The sequence below is a fragment of the Patiria miniata genome, unplaced genomic scaffold (genome assembly GCF_015706575.1).
Source record: "Patiria miniata isolate m_02_andy unplaced genomic scaffold, ASM1570657v1 HiC_scaffold_7, whole genome shotgun sequence".
Taxonomy (NCBI): domain Eukaryota; kingdom Metazoa; phylum Echinodermata; class Asteroidea; order Valvatida; family Asterinidae; genus Patiria; species Patiria miniata.
The window spans coordinates 32720582-32743172 of NW_024037074.1; the positions used below are offsets into that span (position 1 = coordinate 32720582).

The following is a 22591-nucleotide window of genomic DNA, read 5'->3' on the forward strand; positions in this document are numbered from 1 at the left end:
ATTTTTTTTTAGTTTTGGGACATTTGGGTAAAAACTGAACTGTTTTTTTTTCCCTCCTGATCCTAGCTGTAGTGAGCTGAAATCTTCAGGGGTTCATTTCTGGCCTCTACCCACCTTGTGTGAACATTTGACTGAATTTCGTGAAGTTGGATTTTTGGGCCAAAACTTGGAATTTTTGATGACCGCGGATATGGATTTTTTTTTAGTTTTGGGACATTTGGGTAAAAAACCTGAAATGTTTTTTTTCCTCCCTGGATCCTAGCTGTAGTGAGCTGAATCTTCACAGGATTCATTTCTGGCCTCTACCCACCTTGTGTGAACATTTGACTGAATTTCGTGAAGTTGGATTTTTGGGCAAAACTTGGAATTTTGATGACCGCGGATATGGATTTTTTTTTAGTTTTGGGACATTTGGGTAAAAACCTAAAATGTTTTTTCCTCCCTGGATCCTAGCTGTAGTGAGCTGAAATCTTCAGGGGATTCATTTCTGGCCTCTACCCACCTTGTGTGAACATTTGACTGAATTTCGTGAAGTTGGATTTTTGGGCCAAAACTTGGAATTTTTGATGACCGCGGATATGGATTTTTTTTAGTTTTGGACATTTGGTAAAAAATCTGAAATTTTTTTTTCTCCTCCCTGATTCTAGCTGTAGTGAGCTGAAATCTTCAGGGGTTCATTTCTGGCCTCTACCCACCTTGTGTGAACATTTGACTGAATTTCGTGAAGTTGGATTTTTGGGCCAAAACTTGGAATTTTTGATGACCGCGGATATGGATTTTTTTTTTAGTTTTGGGACATTTGGGTAAAAACCTGAAATGTTTTTTTCCTCCCTGGATCCTAGCTGTAGTGAGCTGAAATCTTCAGGGGATTCATTTCTGGCCTCTACCCACCTTGTGTGAACATTTGACTGAATTTCGTGAAGTTGGATTTTTGGGCCAAAACTTGGAATTTTTGATGACCGCGGATATGGATTTTTTTTTAGTTTTGGGACATTTGGGTAAAAAACTTAATTTTTTTTCCTCCCTGGATTCTAGCTGTAGTGAGCTGAAATCTTCAGGGGATTCATTTCTGGCCTCTACCCACCTTGTGTGAACATTTGACTGAATTTCGTGAAGTTGGATTTTTGGGCCAAAACTTGGAATTTTTGATGACCGCGGATATGGATTTTTTTTAGTTTTGGGACATTTGGGTAAAAACCTGAAATGTTTTTTTCCTCCCTGGATCCTAGCTGTAGTGAGCTGAAATCTTCACAGGATTCATTTCTGGCCTCTACCCACCTTGTGTGAACATTTGGCTGAATTTCGTGAAGTTGGATTTTTGGGCCAAAACTTGGAATTTTTGATGACCGCGGATATGGATTTTTTTAGTTTTTGGACATTTGGGTAAAAAACTGAAATTTTTTTTTCCTCCCTGGATCCTAGCTGTAGTGAGCTGAATCTTCAGGGGATTCATTTCTGGCCTCTACCCACCTTGTGTGAACATTTGACTGAATTTGTGAAGTTGGATTTTTGGGCCAAAACTTGGAATTTTTGATGTCCGCGGATATGGATTTTTTTTTAGTTTTGGGACATTTGGGTAAAAACTGAAATTTTTTTTTCCTTCCTGGATCCTAGCTGTAGTGAGCCGAAATCTTCAGGGGTTTCATTTCTGGCCTCTACCCACCTTGTGTGAACATTTGACTGAATTTGTGGAGTTGGATTTTTTGGCCAAAACTTGGAATTTTTGATGACCGCGGATATGGATTTTTTTTTTAGTTTTGGGACATTTGGGTAAAAACCTGAAATGTTTTTTTCCTCCCTGTGATCCTAGCTGTAGTGAGCTGAATCTTCACAGGATTCATTTCTGGCCTCTACCCACCTTGTGTGAACATTTGACTGAATTTCGTGAAGTTGGATTTTTGGGCCAAAACTTGGAATTTTTGATGACCGCGGATATGGATTTTTTTTTTAGTTTTGGGACATTTGGGTAAAAAACTGAAATTTTTTTTCCTCCCTGGATCCTAGCTGTAGTGAGCCGAATTCTTCACAGGATTCATTTCTGGCCTCTACCCACCTTGTGTGAACATTTGACTGAATTTTACGAAGTTGGATTTTTGGGCAAAACTTGGAATTTTTGATGACCGCGGATATGGATTTTTTTTTAGTTTTGGGACATTTGGGTAAAAAACCTGAAATGTTTTTTTCCTCCCTGGATCCTAGCTGTAGTGAGCCGAAATCTTCAGGGGGTTCATTTCTGGCCTCTACCCACCCTGTGTGAACATTTGACTCAATTTCGTGAAGTTGGATTTTTGGGCCAAAACTTGGAATTTTTGATGACCGCGGATATGGATTTTTTTTTAGTTTTGGGACATTTGGGTAAAAAACTGATTTTTTTTTCCTCCCTGGATTCTTGCTGTAGTGAGCCGAAATCTTCAGGGGGTTCATTTCTGGCCTCTACCCACCTTGTGTGAAATTTGACTCAATTTCGTGAAGTTGGATTTTTGGGCCAAAACTTGGAATTTTTGATGACCGCGGATATGGATTTTTTTTTAGTTTTGGGACATTTGGGTAAAAACCTGAAATGTTCTTTTCCTCCCTGGATCCTAGCTGTAGTGAGCTAAAATCTTCACAGGATTCATTTCTGGCCTCTACCCACCTTTTGTGAACATTTGGCTCAATTTCGTGAAGTTGGATTTTTGGGCCAAAACTTGGAATTTTTGATGACCGCGGATATGGATTTTTGTTAGTTTTTGGACATTTGGCTAAAAAACTGAACTTTTTTTTTCCTCCCTGGATCCTAGCTGTAGTGAGCCGGAATCTTCAGGGGATTCATTTCTGGCCTCTTCCCACCTTGTGTGAACATTTGACTCAATTTTGTGAAGTTGGATTTTTGGGCCAAAACTTGTAATTTTTGATGTCCGCGGATATGGATTTTTTTTTAGTTTTGGGACATTTGGGTAAAAAACTGAACTTTTTTTTCCTTCCTGGATCCTAGCTGTAGTGAGCCGAAATCTTCAGGGGGTTCATTTCTGGCCTCTACCCACCTTGTGTGAACATTTGACTCAATTTGGTGGAGTTGGATTTTTGGGCCAAAACTTGGAATTTTTGATGACCGCGGATATGGATTTTTTTTTAGTTTTGGGACATTAGGGTAAAAACCTGAAATGTTTTTTTCCTCCCTGGATCCTAGCTGTAGTGAGCCGAATTCTTCACAGGATTCATTTCTGGCCTCTACCCACCTTGTGTGAACATTTGACTCAATTTCACGAAGTTGGATTTTTGGGCAAAAACTTGGAAATTTTGATGACCGCGGATATGGATTTTTTTTTAGTTTTGGGACATTTGGGTAAAAAACCTAAAATGTCTTTTTCCTCCCTGGATCCTAGCTGTAGTGAGCCGAAATCTTCAGGGGGTTATTTCTGGCCTCTACCCACCCTGTGTGAACATTTGACTCAATTTCGTGAAGTTGGATTTTTGGGCCAAAACTTGGAATCTTTGATGACCGCGGATATGGATTTATTTTTAGTTTTGGGACATTTGGGTAAAAATCTTAATTTTTTTTTTCCTCCCTGGATTCTTGCTGTAGTGAGCCGAAATCTTCAGGGGGTTCATTTCTGGCCTCTACCCACCTTGTGTGAAAATTTGACTCAATTTCGTGAAGTTGGATTTTTGGGCCAAAACTTGGAATTTTTGATGACCGCGGATATGGATTTTTTTTTAGTTTTGGGACATTAGGGTAAAAACCTGAAATGTTTTTTTCCTCCCTGGATCCTAGCTGTAGTGAGCTGAAATCTTCACAGGATTCATTTCTGGCCTCTACCCACCTTGTGTGAACATTTGACTCAATTTCACGAAGTTGGATTTTTGGGCCAAAACTTGGAATTTTTGATGACCGCGGATATGGATTTTTTTTTAGTTTTGGGACATTTGGGTAAAAAACTTAATTTTTTTTTCCTCCCTGGATTCTTGCTGTAGTGAGCCGAAATCTTCAGGGGGTTCATTTCTGGCCTCTACCCACCTTGTGTGAACATTTGACTCAATTTCGTGAAGTTGGATTTTTGGGCCAAAACTTGGAATTTTTTATGACCGCGGATATGGATTTTTTTTTAGTTTTGGGACATTTGGGTAAAAACCTGAAATGTTTTTTTCCTCCCTGGATCCTAGCTGTAGTGAGCTAAAATCTTCACAGGATTCATTTCTGGCCTCTACCCACCTTTTGTGAACATTTGGCTCAATTTCGTGAAGTTGGATTTTTGGGCCAAAACTTGGAATTTTTGATGACCGCGGATATGGATTTTTTTTAGTTTTTGGACATTTGGCTAAAAAACTGAACTTTTTTTTTCCTCCCTGGATCCTAGCTGAACTGAGTCGGAATCTTCAGGGGATTCATTTCTGGCCTCTACCCACCTTGTGTGAACATTTGACTCAATTTTGTGAAGTTGGATTTTTGGGCCAAAACTTGTAATTTTTGATGTCCGCGGATATGGATTTTTTTTTAGTTTTGGGACATTTGGGTAAAAACCTGAAATGTTCTTTTCCTCCCTGGATCCTAGCTGTAGTGAGCTAAAATCTTCACAGGATTCATTTCTGGCCTCTACCCACCTTTTGTGAACATTTGGCTCAATTTCGTGAAGTTGGATTTTTGGGCCAAAACTTGGAATTTTTGATGACCGCGGATATGGATTTTTGTTAGTTTTTGGACATTTGGGTAAAAAACCTAAAATGTCTTTTTCCTCCCTGGATCCTAGCTGTAGTGAGCCGAAATCTTCAGGGGGTTATTTCTGGCCTCTACCCACCCTGTGTGAACATTTGACTCAATTTCGTGAAGTTGGATTTTTGGGCCAAAACTTGGAATCTTTGATGACCGCGGATATGGATTTATTTTTAGTTTTGGGACATTTGGGTAAAAAATCTTAATTTTTTTTTTTCTCCCTGGATTCTTGCTGTAGTGAGCCGAAATCTTCAGGGGGTTCATTTCTGGCCTCTACCCACCTTGTGTGAAAATTTGACTCAATTTCGTGAAGTTGGATTTTTGGGCCAAAACTTGGAATTTTTGATGACCGCGGATATGGATTTTTTTTTTAGTTTTGGGACATTAGGGTAAAAACCTGAAATGTTTTTTTCCTCCCTGGATCCTAGCTGTAGTGAGCTGAAATCTTCACAGGATTCATTTCTGGCCTCTACCCACCTTGTGTGAACATTTGACTCAATTTCACGAAGTTGGATTTTTGAGCCAAAACTTGGAATTTTTGATGACCGCGGATATGGATTTTTTTTTAGTTTTGGGACATTTGGGTAAAAAACTTAATTTTTTTTTCCTCCCTGGATTCTTGCTGTAGTGAGCCGAAATCTTCAGGGGGTTCATTTCTGGCCTCTACCCACCTTGTGTGAACATTTGACTCAATTTCGTGAAGTTGGATTTTTGGGCCAAAACTTGGAATTTTTTATGACCGCGGATATGGATTTTTTTTTAGTTTTGGGACATTTGGGTAAAAACCTGAAATGTTCTTTTCCTCCCTGGATCCTAGCTGTAGTGAGCTAAAATCTTCACAGGATTCATTTCTGGCCTCTACCCACCTTTTGTGAACATTTGGCTCAATTTCGTGAAGTTGGATTTTTGGGCCAAAACTTGGAATTTTTGATGACCGCGGATATGGATTTTTTTTAGTTTTTGGACATTTGGCTAAAAAACTGAATTTTTTTTTCCTCCCTGGATCCTAGCTGAAGTGAGTCGGAATCTTCAGGGGATTCATTTCTGGCCTCTACCCACCTTGTGTGAACATTTGACTCAATTTTGTGAAGTTGGATTTTTGGGCCAAAACTTGGAATTTTTGATGTCCGCGGATATGGATTTTTTTTTAGTTTTGGGACATTTGGGTAAAAAACTGAACTTTTTTTTTCCTCCTGGATCCTAGCTGTAGTGAGCCGAAATCTTCAGGGGGTTCATTTCTGGCCTCTACCCACCTTGTGTGAACATTTGACTCAGTTTGGTGGAGTTGGATTTTTGGGCCAAAACTTGGAATTTTTGATGACCGCGGATATGGATTTTTTTTTAGTTTTGGGACATTAGGGTAAAAACCTGAAATGTTTTTTTCCTCCCTGGATCCTAGCTGTAGTGAGCTGAATTCTTCACAGGATTCATTTCTGGCCTCTACCCACCTTGTGTGAACATTTGACTGAATTTCCTGAAGTTGGATTTTTGGGCCAAAACTTGGAATTTTTGATGTCCGCGGATATGGATTTTTTTTTAGTTTTGGGACATTTGGGTAAAAAACTGAACTTTTTTTTCCTTCCTGGATCCTAGCTGTAGTGAGCCGAATTCTTCACAGGATTCATTTCTGGCCTCTACCCACCTTGTGTGAACATTTGACTCAATTTTACGAAGTTGGATTTTTGGGCAAAAACTTGGAAATTTTGATGACCGCGGATATGGATTTTTTTTTAGTTTTGGGACATTTGGGTAAAAAACCTGAAATGTTTTTTTCCTCCCTGGATCCTAGCTGTAGTGAGCCGAAATCTTCAGGGGGTTATTTCTGGCCTCTACCCACCCTGTGTGAACATTTGACTCAATTTCGTGAAGTTGGATTTTTGGGCCAAAACTTGGAATCTTTGATGACCGCGGATATGGATTTATTTTTAGTTTTGGGACATTTGGGTAAAAAACTTAATTTTTTTTTCCTCCCTGGATTCTTGCTGTAGTGAGCCGAAATCTTCAGGGGGTTCATTTCTGGCCTCTACCCACCTTTTGTGAACATTTGGCTCAATTTCGTGAAGTTGGATTTTTGGGCCAAAACTTGGAATTTTTGATGACCGCGGATATGGATTTTTGTTAGTTTTTGGACATTTGGCTAAAAAACTGAACTTTTTTTTTCTTCCCTGGATCCTAGCTGTAGTGAGCCGGAATCTTCAGGGGATTCATTTCTGGCCTCTCCCACCTTGTGTGAACATTTGACTCAATTTTGTGAAGTTGGATTTTTGGGCCAAAACTTGTAATTTTTGATGTCCGCGGATATGGATTTTTTTTTAGTTTTGGGACATTTGGGTAAAAAACTGAACTTTTTTTTTCCTTCCTGGATCCTAGCTGTAGTGAGCCGAAATCTTCAGGGGGTTCATTTCTGGCCTCTACCCACCTTGTGTGAACATTTGACTCAATTTGGTGGAGTTGGATTTTTGGGCCAAAACTTGGAATTTTTGATGACCGCGGATATGGATTTTTTTTTAGTTTTGGGACATTAGGGTAAAAACCTGAAATGTTTTTTTTCCTCCCTGGATCCTAGCTGTAGTGAGCCGAATTCTTCACAGGATTCATTTCTGGCCTCTACCCACCTTGTGTGAACATTTGACTCAATTTCACGAAGTTGGATTTTTGGGCAAAAACTTGGAAATTTTGATGACCGCGGATATGGATTTTTTTTTAGTTTTGGGACATTTGGGTAAAAAACCTAAAATGTCTTTTTCCTCCCTGGATCCTAGCTGTAGTGAGCCGAAATCTTCAGGGGGTTATTTCTGGCCTCTACCCACCCTGTGTGAACATTTGACTCAATTTCGTGAAGTTGGATTTTTGGGCCAAAACTTGGAATCTTTGATGACCGCGGATATGGATTTTTTTTTAGTTTTGGGACATTTGGGTAAAAAACTTAATTTTTTTTTTCCTCCCTGGATTCTTGCTGTAGTGAGCCGAAATCTTCAGGGGGTTCATTTCTGGCCTCTACCCACCTTGTGTGAAAATTTGACTCAATTTGGTGAAGTTGGATTTTTGGGCCAAAACTTGGAATTTTTGATGACCGCGGATATGGATTTTTTTTTAGTTTTGGGACATTAGGGTAAAAACCTGAAATGTTTTTTTCCTCCCTGGATCCTAGCTGTAGTGAGCTGAAATCTTCACAGGATTCATTTCTGGCCTCTACCCACCTTGTGTGAACATTTGACTCAATTTCACGAAGTTGGATTTTTGGGCCAAAACTTGGAATTTTTGATGACCGCGGATATGGATTTATTTTTAGTTTTGGGACATTTGGGTAAAAAACTTAATTTTTTTTCCTCCCTGGATTCTTGCTGTAGTGAGCCGAAATCTTCAGGGGGTTCATTTCTGGCCTCTACCCACCTTGTGTGAACATTTGACTCAATTTCGTGAAGTTGGATTTTTGGGCCAAAACTTGGAATTTTTTATGACCGCGGATATGGATTTTTTTTTAGTTTGGGACATTTGGGTAAAAACCTGAAATGTTCTTTTCCTCCCTGGATCCTAGCTGTAGTGAGCTAAAATCTTCACAGGATTCATTTCTGGCCTCTACCCACCTTTTGTGAACATTTGGCTCAATTTCGTGAAGTTGGATTTTTGGGCCAAAACTTGGAATTTTTGATGACCGCGGATATGGATTTTTTTTAGTTTTTGGACATTTGGCTAAAAAACTGAACTTTTTTTTTCCTCCCTGGATCCTAGCTGAAGTGAGTCGGAATCTTCAGGGGATTCATTTCTGGCCTCTACCCACCTTGTGTGAACATTTGACTCAATTTTGTGAAGTTGGATTTTTGGGCCAAAACTTGTAATTTTTGATGTCCGCGGATATGGATATTTTTTTAAGTTTTGGGACATTTGGGTAAAAAACTGAACTTTTTTTTCCTTCCTGGATCCTAGCTGTAGTGAGCTGAATTCTTCACAGGATTCATTTCTGGCCTCTACCCACCTTGTGTGAACATTTGACTCAATTTGGTGGAGTTGGATTTTTGGGCCAAAACTTGGAATTTTTGATGACCGCGGATATGGATTTTTTTTAGTTTTTGGACATTAGGGTAAAAACCTGAAATGTTTTTTTCCTCCCTGGATCCTAGCTGTAGTGAGCTGAATTCTTCACAGGATTCATTTCTGGCCTCTACCCACCTTGTGTGAACATTTGACTGAATTTCCTGAAGTTGGATTTTTGGGCCAAAACTTGGAATTTTTGATGTCCGCGGATGTGGATTTTTTTTTAGTTTTGGGACATTTGGGTAAAAAACTGAACTTTTTTTTTCCTTCCTGGATCCTAGCTGTAGTGAGCCGGAATCTTCAGGGGATTCATTTCTGGCCTCTACCCACCTTGTGTGAACATTTGACTGAATTTTGTGAAGTTGGATTTTTGGGCCAAAACTTGGAATTTTTGATGTCCGCGGATATGGATTTTTTTTTAGTTTTGGGACATTTGGGTAAAAAACTGAACTTTTTTTTTCCTTCCTGGATCCTAGCTGTAGTGAGCCGAATTCTTCACAGGATTCATTTCTGGCCTCTACCCACCTCGTGTGAACATTTGACTCAATTTCACGAAGTTGGATTTTTGGGCAAAAACTTGGAAATTTTGATGACCGCGGATATGGATTTTTTTTTAGTTTTGGGACATTTGGGTAAAAAACCTGAAATGTTTTTTTCCTCCCTGGATCCTAGCTGTAGTGAGCCGAAATCTTCAGGGGGTTATTTCTGGCCTCTACCCACCCTGTGTGAACATTTGACTCAATTTCGTGAAGTTGGATTTTTGGGCCAAAACTTGGAATCTTTGATGACCGCGGATATGGATTTATTTTTAGTTTTGGGACATTTGGGTAAAAAACTTAATTTTTTTTTTCCTCCCTGGATTCTTGCTGTAGTGAGCCGAAATCTTCAGGGGGTTCATTTCTGGCCTCTACCCACCTTGTGTGAAAATTTGACTCAATTTCGTGAAGTTGGATTTTTGGGCCAAAACTTGGAATTTTTTATGACCGCGGATATGGATTTTTTTTTAGTTTTGGGACATTAGGGTAAAAACCTGAAATGTTTTTTTCCTCCCTGGATCCTAGCTGTAGTGAGCTGAAATCTTCACAGGATTCATTTCTGGCCTCTACCCACCTTGTGTGAACATTTGACTCAATTTCACGAAGTTGGATTTTTGGGCCAAAACTTGGAATTTTTGATGACCGCCGATATGGATTTTTTTTTAGTTTTGGGACATTTGGGTAAAAAACTGAACTTTTTTTTTCCTTCCTGGATCCTAGCTGTAGTGAGCCGAATTCTTCACAGGATTCATTTCTGGCCTCTACCCACCTTGTGTGAACATTTGACTCAATTTCACGAAGTTGGATTTTTGGGCAAAAACTTGGAAATTTTGATGACCGCGGATATGGATTTTTTTTTAGTTTTGGGACATTTGGGTAAAAAACCTGAAATGTTTTTTTCCTCCCTGGATCCTAGCTGTAGTGAGCCGAAATCTTCAGGGGGTTATTTCTGGCCTCTACCCACCCTGTGTGAACATTTGACTCAATTTCGTGAAGTTCGATTTTTGGGCCAAAACTTGGAATCTTTGATGACCGCGGATATGGATTTATTTTTAGTTTTGGGACATTTGGGTAAAAAACTGAAATGTTTTTTTCCTCCCTGGATCCTAGCTGTAGTGAGCCGAAATCTTCAGGGGGTTCATTTCTGGCCTCTACCCACCTTGTGTGAAAATTTGACTCAATTTCGTGAAGTTGGATTTTTGGGCCAAAACTTGGAATTTTTTATGACCGCGGATATGGATTTTTTTTTAGTTTTGGGACATTAGGGTAAAAACCTGAAATGTTTTTTTCCTCCCTGGATCCTAGCTGTAGTGAGCTGAAATCTTCACAGGATTCATTTCTGGCCTCTACCCACCTTGTGTGAACATTTGACTCAATTTCACGAAGTTGGATTTTTGGGCCAAAACTTGGAATTTTTGATGACCGCCGATATGGATTTTTTTTTAGTTTTGGGACATTTGGGTAAAAAACTTAATTTTTTTTTCCTCCCTGGATTCTTGCTGTAGTGAGCCGAAATCTTCAGGGGGTTCATTTTTGGCCTCTACCCACCTTGTGTGAACATTTGACTCAATTTCGTGAAGTTGGATTTTTGGGCCAAAACTTGGAATTTTTTATGACCGCGGATATGGATTTTTTTTTAGTTTTGGGACATTTGGGTAAAAACCTGAAATGTTCTTTTCCTCCCTGGATCCTAGCTGTAGTGAGCTAAAATCTTCACAGGATTCATTTCTGGCCTCTACCCACCTTTTGTGAACATTTGGCTCAATTTCGTGAAGTTGGATTTTTGGGCCAAAACTTGGAATTTTTGATGACCGCGGATATGGATTTTTTTTTAGTTTTTGGACATTTGGCTAAAAAACTGAACTTTTTTTTCCTCCCTGGATCCTAGCTGAAGTGAGCCGGAATCTTCAGGGGATTCATTTCTGGCCTCTACCCACCTTGTGTGAACATTTGACTCAATTTTGTGAAGTTGGATTTTTGGGCCAAAACTTGAAATTTTTGATGTCCGCGGATATGGATTTTTTTTTAGTTTTGGGACATTTGGGTAAAAAACTGAACTTTTTTTTTCCTTCCTGGATCCTAGCTGTAGTGAGCCGAAATCTTCAGGGGGTTCATTTCTGGCCTCTACCCACCTTGTGTGAACATTTGACTCAATTTGGTGGAGTTGGATTTTGGGGCCAAAACTTGGAATTTTTGATGACCGCGGATATGGATTTTTTTTTAGTTTTGGGACATTAGGGTAAAAACCTGAAATGTTTTTTTCCTCCCTGGATCCTAGCTGTAGTGAGCTGAATTCTTCACAGGATTCATTTCTGGCCTCTACCCACCTTGTGTGAACATTTGACTCAATTTCACGAAGTTGGATTTTTGGGCAAAAACTTGGAAATTTTGATGACCGCTGATATGGATTTTTTTTTAGTTTTGGGACATTTGGGTAAAAAACCTGAAATGTTTTTTTCCTCCCTGGATCCTAGCTGTAGTGAGCCGAAATCTTCAGGGGGTTATTTCTGGCCTCTACCCACCCTGTGTGAACATTTGACTCCATTTCGTGAAGTTTGATTTTTGGGCCAAAACTTGGAATTTTTGATGACCGTGGATATGGATTTTTTTTGGGTTTTTGGACATTTGGGTAAAAACCTGAATTGTTTTTTTCCTCCCTGGATCCTAGCTGTAGTGAGCTGAAATCCTCAGGGGATTCATTTCTGGACTCTACCCTCTTTGTGTGAACTTTTGACTTAATTTTGTGAAGTTGGATTTTTTGGCCACAGCAGCTAAAGGGTTAGGCCTGATAGTCTTGCTTTTCTGTGTTTATTTTGCTAGGACAAGTACATCTGGCAGCTTTGTCTCATTTCGCTGTGTAATCGTCTCAAGAAAGACAAATTCCAGCTATGAAACTCATCGTGACAAGAAGAGAAAGACTTGTTCAGAACAGATAGGACTCAACCCAGGCAAGTCACTCTATTTTGTCTGTTTGCATATCGCCTCAGTTCTCCTCAGCCCATAAATCAAACAGGGGTGCGTTTCCGCAACCATGACCAGAAACATGTTTGTGACGTCAAATTGATAACCAGAAACATGTTTACACATGGACACAAAAACGCTGAACCGAAAACAGTGTCAAAAAGTTGTAAACAAACATGGCTGAGTGTGTAAATGGGATGGCTTGTATAGGTCTACGAGACATTTTATAACAGGCCACTTAAAAATGCACAAACTTACAATATATGCATTAAAAATAAACTTAACAAGCATATGTTTCCCAACACCGTTTTGTTCAATGTCGTGTATTTATGTTCTGCCATCTCGAAATCCACTCCGTAGCCAACCCTTGGCCTTGGTGCGGTTTTGGTTGGAACAGTGACGTCACTCCAGCCAAACGAAGTCACGAAAATGCTTAATCAATGACCAAAGCCATAACATGTTTCTGGTCACGGTCACGAATAACAGAATACTAGAATAACAAATGTTATTTTAGTAAATTATTCATATTTTACACTACTATTTTGTATTTGTTACTGGTATAGATGATGAGTTTCAGGTTCTGGTAGCTGATACTGTAGTTTCTTCAGTAACCATGGAGGTCTGTGTGAGTGGAGCCTTTCTACACAGTGTATTGGGTTTACTACCAGGAGCAACGGTTACGTTCAGGTTGGTATTAACAAATCTAGAGACTACAATTTTAGAGGCCATTATACTATGAACCTCTGATCCCTTCAATTTTCATTAAAAGTCCACTTCTCCATGAAAACAATCTTTAAGAGATGTTTCACGGACATTTACATGGGGCTTATTTAGGACTAATCCTGTAAGGGTATTTTCACGTTTTTTTAATGACCCTGGCCACTGAGGATCAGTGGCCAGGGTATTGGTTATACATAACGGTACACTGGGTTTATCTCCATGGGTAAACAAAGGACTATCTTAAGGGTGTTTTCACGGACTCCTAATCTGGCTTAATATGTTGAAAAATCTGTGAAAATATAGTTAACAGTACTTTCAATGAAAAATGGCTCTTTAACAAATATATAAGGGATGAAAATGTTCATGTATATTGTCGTGGCACTGTGCTTGTGCAGTAACAGAGCTACATTATTCAGAACACGTTGCAAACAAAGGCCAACGAGCAGGGCATTGCAACAATCCAGACGTGAAGAAACAAAAGCATGGATGGCCTGTTCTGCTGTTTCCTGTGATAGTGGAGCTGCTAAGCGAAAAATCGTGCACTTTGTGGTAAAAGCATGAAATTTGGCATGTGGGGTCAATATGGGCTAGAAATCATTTTAAGATCGGGACCCATCCTGGATTTTGCCCATTTTGGGGGCGGAGCTTGATTTTTTGAAAAAGGGGGTGCAAACAATAAAAACTCATAAAAACTGTATTTAACATCCATTTTCTAGTTTTTCTATGCTTTGAAAATAAACTTAAACATAAAATAAGACATTCTAGCGTTTTAGCGCCTGTTATTTTCCACCCATTTTGTGGGCGTGGCCTAAATGTGTAAAAAAGGCGGTATATGTCAGCAGTTTGGTTCAAATATGGAAAATACCATTCAGTTGGGTGGTAAAATCTTGAAAATTAGCATGTTTAGTCGAAATGGGCTGAAAATCATTTTAAGAGGTGGATCCATGTTGGATCTTGCCCATTTTGGGGGCGGAGCTTGATCGGTTAAAAAGGGGAGTGCAAAATTTAGAAAAACGGTATTTAACATCCATTTTCCTTTGTTCTTCATGCTTTTAAATAAACAGAGGCATGATAAAAAAAAATTCCAACTTTCAAACACTTGTTATTTTTACCCTTTTGTGGGTGTGGCCTAAATATGAAAAGGAGGCCGCACATTGGAGCAGCTTGATTCAAACGAGGGAAAATCATCACTTTTGCTGGTAAAAACACAACTTCTGCATTGGTTAACTATGTTTTACCATACACAGTAAATATAAATTTAAAAAGGTTGCAAGGATTTTGCCTTTTTAGGGGTGGATCTACAATTTAAAGTAGGGGGTTGAATATTCCAGAAGATTAAATATTTCATATTTAAATTAGTGTGATTGGCTACAAGTAACATAGGTTACAGCAGCTGCGGCATTTCCTTGTTTGTAAACACTACCAACATCACGGGTCACGGGGGAAGGGGGGGGGGTGTGCTCTTTCAGGCGATGACAACACCATTCACTTTTTGTAAGCCCCGTATTAAAGTAAAGGTCAAGTGACTTCATGTACTTGACAAAGTATTGTTTGTCAATTAATGGTCTATCTGATTACAAAATATCAACATGAGTTTTATTTTGTTCAAGACTTCGTTCAATCGATGGCCACTTTTGAAGATGTTGGATAAGGGTTAATCTTTGTTCAAAGTTTCATGTTTATACAAGGTACTGTTTAGAAGAAAAGAAGCGGAGCATCATGTAGAAAGAAGAAAAAAAAGGAAACAAAGGGCAGAAGAAAATTGTGGCCATTTCAAAATTGTGATCGGGTTGTACCCACTCCTCGCTTTTTTGCGCAGAAAAGCCATGAAGCCGTTCTGGGCGCAGACGTTTTGAATTCATGTGGGTGTTTGTAAAACAAAATGAAATCAGATGAAGTGAATTTCAAAAGTGCACTCTAAATGTGGTATCTACGAACATGACATCAAATAGAGTACTGGCCAACCAACATTCGTGCCGAATTTTAGGAAAATCACGCAAAAAATATAGGAATTACAATGGGAGAGGGAGGGGGAACAACAATGCGGTCTTTAGCAGATCCATAACACCCCAGTCCTGATAGCGTGATTGTTAACTTTCAATAGAGTGTGGTCGTATCAATGAAGAGAGAATCCACAGCCATTGACTCCTGGCAATTGCTTCAATATTTACACATAGGGCCGAAAAATAATAATTCTGCTTCCGGTACCCCACCTACCCTATTTTGACAGCCCCTACCCTAATATTGTTTTGGGAACAATGAAGAAATTAAACAAAAACCATCAATTACCACCTTTTACCATGGAATACACGCAGACACCTACATATGATCAACACAAAAAGAATGCACCCCACAAGAATTCCCTACCTTCCTACCCTATTTTCAAATGCCATGTTATCGGAAACAGAACTATGTTTTGGCCTAGGCTGTACGTACCAGGTACATCTAAGGACATGAAACCACTTTGAGTAAGTATACCCAGTAGAAATATTACCATTTTACCTTTCTATGCAAATATTCAGCCCTCTACTTTAAAATGTAGCTCCACCCCTAAAAGGGCAAAGTCCTTGCAACCTTTTAAACTTATCTTTACAGTGTATGGCAAACATAGTTAACCAATGCAGAATTTGTGTTTTACCAGCAAAAGTGCTGATTTTCCCTCGTTTGAATGAAGCTGCTTTAATGTGAGGACTCCTTTTCGTATTTAGGCCACGCCCACAAAAGGGTAAAAAATAACAAGTGTTACAATGTTTGATTTTTTTTTATCATGTCTCTGTTTATTTAAAAGCATGAAGAACAAAGGAAAATGGATGTTAAATACAGTTTTTCTAAATTGTTATTTGTTTGCACTCCCCTTTTTAACCGATCAAGCTCCGCCCCCAAAATGGCAAGATCCAAGATGGGTCCACCTCTTAAAATGATTTTCAGCCCATTTCGACTAAACATGCCAATTTTCAAGATTTTACCACCCAACTGAATGGTATTTTTTATATATTTGAACCAAACTGCAAATATATACCGCCTCTTTTACACATTTAGGCCACGCCCACAAAATGGGTGGAAAATAACAGGTGTTTACAAGCTAGAATGTCTTATTTTATGTTTAAGCTTACTTTAACGCATAGAAAAACGAGGGAAATGGATGTTAAATACAGTTTTTATTGTTTGCATCCCCTTTTTCAAAAAATTAAGCTCCGCCCCCAAAATGGGCAAAATCCAGGATGGGTCCCGATCTTAACATGATTTCTAGCTCATTGCGACCCCGCATGCCAAATTTCATGCTTTTACCACGAAGTGCACGATTTTGGCCAAAAATGGACCTAAGCAGCTCCACTATGACAGGTACTTGCGGGTTCTGCTTATGTTGCATAGGTGGAAGTTAGCACTTCTGCACAAACTTGAGGTATGTGCTTCCATACTGAACAGACGGTCGAACACAACTCCCAGATTTCGAGCACACTTGTAGACTGACACCTCGTGGTCGGTGATGGTCAGATGTGGCAAGATGAAATTCGAGAGATCAAATCGAGATCCGAGAATGAAAAGCTGTATACCAGGCCCAGCAGCCTGAGCACTTGATGGTTTTCTGGATTCATCAAGGAGTAAATACTATACGTTATCCAGCAAGCCTGATTGGAACACGGAGTAATGTAGTGCGTCTGTGTCCGGTATATGGGACACAGATGCACTTATACTTTACCGTGTTCCACGAGCGCGAGCGAATTTGACGCACAGTAAAGATGGAACACGCATGCTGTACATGTACACAAACGTTTCAGCAGTTATCCTATTACACATGCATGTTGTACGGAATGGGGTGCGCATTTAGAAAAGTGCAATACGCGGAGTGCGGTATGGACCGTGGCCGTGCAACATGATTATATGTAGCACGGCTTGTTGCCATGGATCGACCAATCATGATCGAAGATTCAAGTTTACTTGAAGATAAAATGTAATACAGTGTTAAGTAAAGGTACTCGTTGGTAATAAAAAAAAAACTTTATTGATTCAATATTTCATTCTATTTTCTTGTGTCTTTGATGTCATCAAACAGGCAGTGCCTGAGATCACCCTCTGCATCCAGCCATGTCCACTTCCGCGTCATTCCTCTGACTTCAGTGACAATCAATGCCCTTCCGAGTTTCGTTCCCAGCAGCCAGTGAGTTATTGTGTCCCGTAAATCAGTTTTCAAATTGGTAGCGTTGATATTTCCTGAAATGTTGCCAACTGAGGAGTCACCTCATGAAACATCATGGATAATTTGAGGACAAATTTCATCTGCAAATCAAAAAGGGTCGGGCAGTGCTATTGTATAGGATTTCCCTGTAATGGGTCACTTTGTATCAAATCAAACACTTTCCGAGGACAATCTCACAGATTTTCTTTGAATTTGCTGAAATTGTTTGGTCATACGAGAAAACTACAGAACCTAAATTTGTGTTTTGGATCGTGCGGTTTTGTGAGGTCATTGAACTGTTGACTTTGCATTTTTCACTATAATTTTGGGCATCTGTATCTGCCGGTTATAGAAATGCCGGACAAAAAGTATTTTTATCTGATAAGAAAATGCCAGTTTTGAGTCGTGAATCCTTCAATTACATTATGATTTGATTAATATCTCTTTGACTTCGTATAATTTTCGCAGGGTGGTGCAAGATTCTCCATTTACGGACGCACCAACAGACACACTAGCAGTCCGACCAACAGACCACCAGGATTCATCTTCAGACCCATCCCAGCCTTCAACGCCTCCTCGCTGCTACTACCTGTCTCATCTACTCTCCAATCCTGACTCGGTCTCTCCGACCCAGACAATCGTCATCCACTGTCACCTGCAGGCCATCAAGTCACTGGTTCTCAAGTGAGTCAACTGGCTGTACCGAATACTCAATCATTTAATCATTCGTGGTCTCCTCAACATATTCACAGTTGGGATCACACACTCTGGAATTTGTATCCTTGTGGAGTCATTTCTTTGTTCTCGTGTACTAAAATTTTAAAGTTTGAAAATCTAGTTTTAAAATGCTCCTAAATTTAATCAGAATTAATTTCCTGGAATGAAATTGGGATTTAATATCCCTTACATGAAATACTTCAATTTGCGACAGATCAACACACCTTTGAAATTCCTAGTTTTTGAGTAAAATCCATCTTTTTAGTGATAACCTTGTGGAGACATATTCAACTATAGGAATCGCTCTGTGGAGACAATCTTTTGTTTCCTATTGAGCACATGTCTCCATAAGGTACTGTTGAATTACACTGGCTACTCTGGTGCTACTCCTTTTTTAAGTTTGGTGGTACGTGTCACACCCTGACCATATTCAATCATCCACCGAAAATCTGAAAAGCTTTTTTTTTCTTCCAGTTTTGAGTATTCGCAAATATGAGAGGTCTCAAGAAGATATTGAATAGTGTCATTCTTTTAATTGAGCCCTTGCATCTTAAAACTCTTTCAAATATCAGCTAGTCATGTACCTCAAAAATAGCTCAATATTTACACAACTTTCTGAATATGTTAATAAGCTCATTGTCAATTTTTGACAGGCACACGCAAAGCATGATTAGCATCCCGTTGAATATTGGCCTGAACATGGCACATAAAAAAATTGATCAACCCATTGCAATATCGGAATACATGATAGAATCCAAGTTTGAATAATCCACAGTCCCATTCAACACACTGCTTCCATGTGCTGGTAACGTTCCCTGTTACCGCTTGATATTGGTTTCTCTTTGTCTAGATGGTCTTGTCAGCGCTGCGGCCACAAAGACTGTGTCTGCAGCGCAGATATCGCTGAACTGGAAGGGAAACTGACGTCAACTGCAAGGTAGAGATTGGAAGATTAGTAACTCGTATCTACCCTAAGTGGTATTAAACAGTGCAAACTATAACTTACTGACTGCGTGAACAATCTACCCCCTCACTCGAATAACAAAGAGAAATACGCAGTTACGAGATTGAAAAAATGTGTGTACATTTTCCCTGTGCTTGTTTTCCTGAACTGATTCCATGAACGAGATGTTCATGGAGTGTATATGGTAATCCACCTGCCCCAATCCCTGTACAGGTTTGCTGTTGAAGACGGCACAGGGGAGGCCCTGGTGTGGTGCAGTGAGCCCTCTGCCATCGCCCCTGTGCTAGGCCTGACAGCACCCCAGTGGACGCAGCTAGAGCTTGAAATGCAACGCTGCAAAGAGGTCGTCTACTCTTACAAGAAACCCGACTACAGAGAAAAGGTAAGATAGTCCATGTAGGAACTTACTGTGGTGTTTAGTTTATTGCTGGTCCCAGGAGGCCAGCCTTAGTGCCGTATTTGTTCCGATCCCACTGACTGATGGGCCAGTGGACGGGACGCAAATTATTTTTTTTTCCAAACAACATTGTATGGATGGTTGTGAGCACCCTCTACGATACTTTTTGTTATATGTGCGCAGGCATATAATGCCATGAATTACGGATTGCTGTCGAGCTCCTCGATGGCTCAGCTGGATAATTACATGGTTTGAGATGGGAGGTTGTGAGTTTGAAGCACATTTTGCCATTTTTTTTCTTTTCTAATTTGCGGCTTTGGAGGATTATTTTTTTTTAAGGGAAATAAAGATAAATTTCATTGGGTTCGAATTCATTTATATTTTTTCTTTTCTATACATTTTTTTCATGTTTTTAGGGAAGTTAAGTTCAAAACCTCATAGCGTACACCCCATTTGCTCAAATTTTGCTTATGTCGTTTGGGGGGACAAATCGCAGACGGGACACACCACACGTGTGCACTGGTTCCTGCACGTATCACGTGAAGTACGCACAACTAATTATTTTTCTAAATGTGCACAAAGCCATACCCTCTTCAGGTGCATGAGCGTCAGGCATCGTCTCCCTTTCTTACCGTTGAGGGGTGCTTATGTATGGAGCTCATTGAATCACTGACTGTGGCTTATAGCGTAGTGAAGAGAGCCGGGCAGTGCTGTCATATAGGATTACCCCGTAACACCAATGAATGGGCTCAATCCAGCCCTTTATGTAAACCAGATGCCTAAAACTTCCATTGAAAAGATTTCCATACTGAATCAATGGAATAGAATTTTGTACGCTCTTGGACGAACTTGACTAGATTTCCCTTGTCTTGTTAAACGTAATTGGCTTATTTGCAGCTATCCAAAAAATAAACGACAAAATAATTGTTCAAAAGCTTACTTGGTTTAAAGAAAGTAAAGACATTAAGTCCCCTGTTCAATTGTTCCTTCTGGCATGCTGTCATTTTGGAAGAAAACAGTATGAGAAGGTCATTTCCAAAGATGTGTCAAGTGACACATTTTTTTAAAGTTATCATTTGTTGTTGGTTTGTAATTGGGCGAATCCATGAATGGATGCAAGTGTTGGCCTTTGCACACTTGGGCGCGGCTGCTATTATTTGTCGGTTCAGTGTATGAAATCACGTAGCTACACTCGGCTGAATGAGAATCATGTCACTAAAATGCTGATTTCAGGATTGTGTCCAACGAGAGTGCACAATTCAAAATACAACATGGCAACTTTCGAACTGAAGTTGGGAACCAGAATATAGTGTTTTCTCAAAATATACAGCATTCGCAGAGCTAAACTTCATCGGGTTAGTTGTTAAGCATCTGCTTTTAGATTTTGAGTGCTTTTGTTGCTTCAAACGAAAAAAAATGCACAAACGACAAATGGTTCATTCTACCTTTAATCAGTCATACATGAATCTCTTTTTGCAGGCCGTCATGCCTTCCCCAACAGACACAGAAGGCCTGGTGAATCTACTTTGCAGTCATGACAGTGTACAGAAACCATTGGTGCTGCACTGCCAACTCATGGTCTGGGGTAACGGCAAGAAGAATGCCATGGCTAACACAGGTTAGTCTAGAATATTGTGAATCCTCCTTTGTTTTATCCTCTATTCATTAAAGACAGTTTGCCCATTTCTATTAATCGAGAGCCCATGTTGTCTAAAATGGATGATAAGGACATGGCTGGCTGATCTTAAACACTTTTCCAGTGTCACATGAAAGTTGGACTCCTATGATATCTAGTGCCTTTAACCATTTTATTGGTTGAATGTTGACGATCCTCACTCGACTTTTGGACCAAAAAATTAAGATTTTGTGACCGAAATGGTATTTGTGAATAGGAATTTGGCTCGGGTAATTGTTAGGATTCAGTTAACACCTCAAAAGCACATATTTCGTCACCGTCACCACGAACTGACACTCACGCGTGCGTGAGTGCGCTGCATGCACGCACGCGATATTTTGGGTTTCACAAACTGACATCCTCCACAGTGCGGCACTTTTAGAGCGCACCCCGTACATTTTCGTTTTCAGGAACTGACACCCAAGCATGATGCGGCAATACAGAACGGAGAAAAACGGTTTGGAAGGTTTGACACAAATTTAATCTATCCGTGTACTTGTGTGATTATACAAATTTTTAATTAAAAAGCGATTCAATTGGTAAAATTAAGATCAGTGTCAGTTTGTGAAACCGAAAACGCATGGGGTACGCTATAAAAGTGCCGCACTGTGGAGGATGTCAGTTTCGTGAAACCCAAAATATCCCGGTTTGGTAAATACGTGCGCATGCAGCGCACTCACGAGCGCTTGAGTGTCAGTTCGTGGTGACGGAGACAATTTATTCCCTTATTATATTTTTTATGCATGCTTGTCTTTAAAAAGTTGAAATAGCATGTGTGTTGAAGCAATTTAGTAACATTGATACGGAAATAAATATGCGCTTGGCCAGTTTTAAACTGTCGCCGATAATGGCCTGAGCTGGTTTCAAACATACCTACCTGCGGAAAACCAGCTGAGAACATGTATATTCTCACTCATAAATACCTTTTGGTCAAAAAGTCAAAACAAATCCAAAATTCACAAATTTCTAACGATTTTGTTCAACAATTTACTTCATGTTTTGTGTAACACTCCTATGGCCCCATGTCTATGGTATGTGCCTCGTGCGCGTAGTCCCGAAAAACTCCTTATATGGAAATTGGCCCATAGTGCGCGATGTGACACTGAATGCAGAACCAGCTGGTATTTTACGGGCGGTTTAAAATGACCCATGTGACAGGCCAGTCTTGACCAATCAATCAATCAATCAATCAATCAGGTGCCGTCTTCTCGCAGAAGGTTGGCTGCAATGGATTTCCATCTGTCTCTGTCCTGAGATGCTCTCCCACATTCCATGTAGCTAAGGCCAGTCCAGTCTCTCACATTATCAAACCACGATGTTCTTCTTCTTCCTCTTGATCTTTTCCCCTCTTGACCAATAGGAATGGGTAAACTGTCTCAGGTATTTATGAATTCAACTGAAAAAAGTGGTGGTAAAAACGTAATATTTAAATGAAATCAACCTGTGATGTTACTTCAATAACCTGGCATTTGTGGCCGTTCATATAGTTCCCTCAATATGATCTATTACACGTCTTTCTTTATCTTGTGGCCCTCAGGGATAGCTGGAAGGCAGTACGCACCGTCTGTTCACTTGAAGTGTTTATCTGCATATGAAGGTTATCACTAAGCACATCAAAGATATTCTCTGGAAGTCCGCGTTGGGTAGGTTTTATCTTTACAAGTCAAGGGAAGCCTAGTAAAGCTGGTCCCAGAGTGCACACCATTCTTTTCAATTGCT

At 39.8% G+C, this 22591-nt stretch overlaps 1 protein-coding gene across 1 annotated transcript; it reads left to right on the forward strand.

Annotated features, from left to right (window-relative positions):
• Nucleotides 1–12835: 12835 nt before the first annotated feature.
• Nucleotides 12836–22480, forward strand: LOC119745134. The gene is made up of 7 exons (XM_038221358.1): nt 12836–12909; nt 16997–17101; nt 17588–17803; nt 18687–18773; nt 19014–19182; nt 20677–20815; nt 22410–22480. Exons 1-7 carry the CDS (start codon nt 12836–12838, stop codon nt 22478–22480), a joined length of 861 nt encoding a protein of 286 aa, XP_038077286.1.
• Nucleotides 22481–22591: the final 111 nt, after the last annotated feature.

Bases quoted from the DNA above. Each gene is read 5' to 3' on its own strand.
- LOC119745134 (XM_038221358.1), top strand. From the start codon at position 12,836: ATGGAGGTCTGTGTGAGTGGAGCCTTTCTACACAGTGTATTGGGTTTA. The intron at 18,774-19,013 runs GTAGAGATTGGA...ATCCCTGTACAG, and splicing joins AAACTGACGTCAACTGCAAG to GTTTGCTGTTGAAGACGGCA. The intron at 20,816-22,409 runs GTTAGTCTAGAA...TGTGGCCCTCAG, and splicing joins GAATGCCATGGCTAACACAG to GGATAGCTGGAAGGCAGTAC.